Raw genomic sequence first — 2,368 nt, 5'->3', positions numbered from 1 at the left:
GGCTTCATGCTGTCCTCTGCCAACATTTTTAGACACAGTAAACATACCGGCCTTTCCTCCTCTCCCACCGTAGTCACAGTGAAGCCATTTCCTCGTCTTAGCTTTCGGGAGACTTACGTTTGTCTCATTATCTCCGTCTCTCTCCACCTTTCTTTTCATCCCTGTTAAATATTTTTCCATGGTGTCTCTTAAGGGTTTGTTATCTGCACTTCATATCTCCTGCTCTGTGCTGTGTGCTCTTGTTCGGTGCAACAAAAAAACTACACCCTCCGGCAAAAGAAAGCATGTTCCCGGGGTCACACACGCCCCCCCCCCCTGGCATCGCTTCGAGCCCCCCCGGGGGACGCGCCCCACTATTTGAGAAGGACTGGATTAAGCAGAGGTGATTTGACGATGTTGAAGTAGTGTAGGCAACTCCTATTTTCTTTGCGACTTGCTCTCTGTCGTTCTAAATCAATAGCTGTTTAGTGGTACGAAATTGTCGACAACATTAAATACTGTGAAACTTTTAGTTAGAATTTAACAAAATGGTGGTTTAATTAATTCTGTAAGGGCTATTTGACCAAGAAGGAGAGTGATGGAGTGCTGCATCAGACGACCTGGCCTCCACAATCACTCGACCTCAACCAAATTGAGATTGGTTGGGATGAGTCGGACCGCAGAGTGAAGGAAAAGCAGCCAACAAATGCTCAACATATGTGGGAACTCCTTCAAGACTGTTCCAAGCATTCCAGGTGAAGCTGGTTGAGAGAATGCCAAGAGTGTGCAAAACTGTCATCAAGGCAAAGGGTGGCTACTTTGAAGAATCTCAAATATAAAATATATTTTGATTTGTTTAACACATTTTTGGTTACTACACGATCCATATGTGTTATTTCATAGTTTTGATGTCTTCACAATTACTCTACAATGTAGAAAATAGTAAAAAAAAAGAACCCTGGAATGAGTACGTGTGTCCAAACTTTTGACTGGTACTGTATATATAAAATATGAATATCATACAGTGGATACATAAGCCTATTGTAAGGATCGACGCTGGACACAGGAAACAGGTACAGGGAGAACATTTAATACATAACGGACATGAAACAGTACAAGAACAACGTCTGGACAGGGGACAAAGTAACGGCATAAGTACAGACACAGGGATCAAACAGAGGAAACAGACAGATAAAGTGGAGGCAATCAAATAACGATAGAGTTCAGGTGGGTCCAATGAGGCGCAGGTGCGCGTAACGAAGGGGACAGGTGTGCGTAATTGAGCGCAGGAGAGGGAGAACAGGAGCAAGCGTGACAGTACCCCCCCCCCCCCCTCTAGGGGCGCCACACGGTGTCCCAACTGGGCGAGCCTGACGGGCCGGCCCAGGCCTGGGCACGGGACAAGCCTGCTGGGGCTTAAAAGCCCAACAAACCAGCAGAGGCGTGGGAACCTGGTAAACCAGCTGAGGCATGGGAGCCTGACGATCCGGTTGAGGCGTGAATGCCTGATGATCCCGCTGAAACGTGGGAGCCGGATGAACCGGCTGAGGCGTGGGTGCCTGACGATCCGGTTGAGGCGTGAATGCCTAATTGCTGGCATGACGTGGGGTGGGTGCCTGCCGAGCCCACCGGGCAAGAAAAGCCTCTCGGGCCAGCTAGGGCATGGAAGCCTGACGAGCTAGCTGAGGCACACCCGGACCCATCGCACCCGGACCCGACATCACCAACAACACCACAGGCCATCCTGATGCTTCCAATTGTGGTGTCTGCATTCTGTAAGGATCAACGCTGGAGACAGGAAGCAGGTAAAGGGAGAACATTTAATACATAATGGACATGAAACAGGATAGGAACAACGTCTGGACAGGGGACAAAGTAATGACATCAGTGCAGACACAGGGACCAAACAGAGGAAACAGACAATTAAATAACGATAGACGTCAGGTGTGTCCAACGTGGCACAGGTGCGCGTAGCGAAGGTACATTATACATTTAGTTCTCAAATCTCTGACAGCTGAACCATGAGGTGGACAATTAGTGTTTTAGAAAAGTAGCCTAAACCCCCATATGCTACACATCGAAACACAAAGAATAGTGTTTTTAAGTACACAGTTTTCCACATTTTATTACGTTACAGCCTTATTCTAAAATTGATTAAATAGCCCCCCCCCCCAACAATCTACACACAATACCCCATAATGACAAAGTAAAAACTGGTTTTTAGAAATGTTTTCAAATATTAACACAATATCACATTTACATAAGTATTCAGGCCCTATACTCAGCACTTTGTTGAAGCACCTTTGGAAGCGATTACAGCCTCGAGTCTTCTTGGGTATGATGCTATACGCTTGGCACAACTGTATTTGGGGAGTGTCTCCTATTCTTT

The 2,368-nt window shown here is 46.7% G+C and overlaps 1 protein-coding gene across 1 annotated transcript; it reads right to left on the bottom strand.

Moving 5' to 3' along the window:
• Positions 1 to 1,395: 1,395 nt before the first annotated feature.
• LOC135520548 (sericin-1-like) lies at positions 1,396 to 1,722 on the bottom strand. The gene has a single exon (XM_064946577.1). It carries the CDS (start codon positions 1,720 to 1,722, stop codon positions 1,396 to 1,398), a length of 327 nt encoding a protein of 108 aa, XP_064802649.1.
• Between the last annotated feature and the right edge of the window lie 646 nt (positions 1,723 to 2,368).

This window comes from Oncorhynchus masou, chromosome 1 (assembly GCF_036934945.1).
Source record: "Oncorhynchus masou masou isolate Uvic2021 chromosome 1, UVic_Omas_1.1, whole genome shotgun sequence".
NCBI lineage: Eukaryota > Metazoa > Chordata > Actinopteri > Salmoniformes > Salmonidae > Oncorhynchus > Oncorhynchus masou.
This window is presented reverse-complemented; position numbering and strand designations above follow the sequence as displayed.

What these genes read in the sequence shown, in the direction of transcription:
- LOC135520548 (XM_064946577.1), bottom strand. Translation starts at nt 1,722, where the DNA reads ATGGCCTGTGGTGTTGTTGGTGATGTCGGGTCCGGGTGCGATGGGTCC.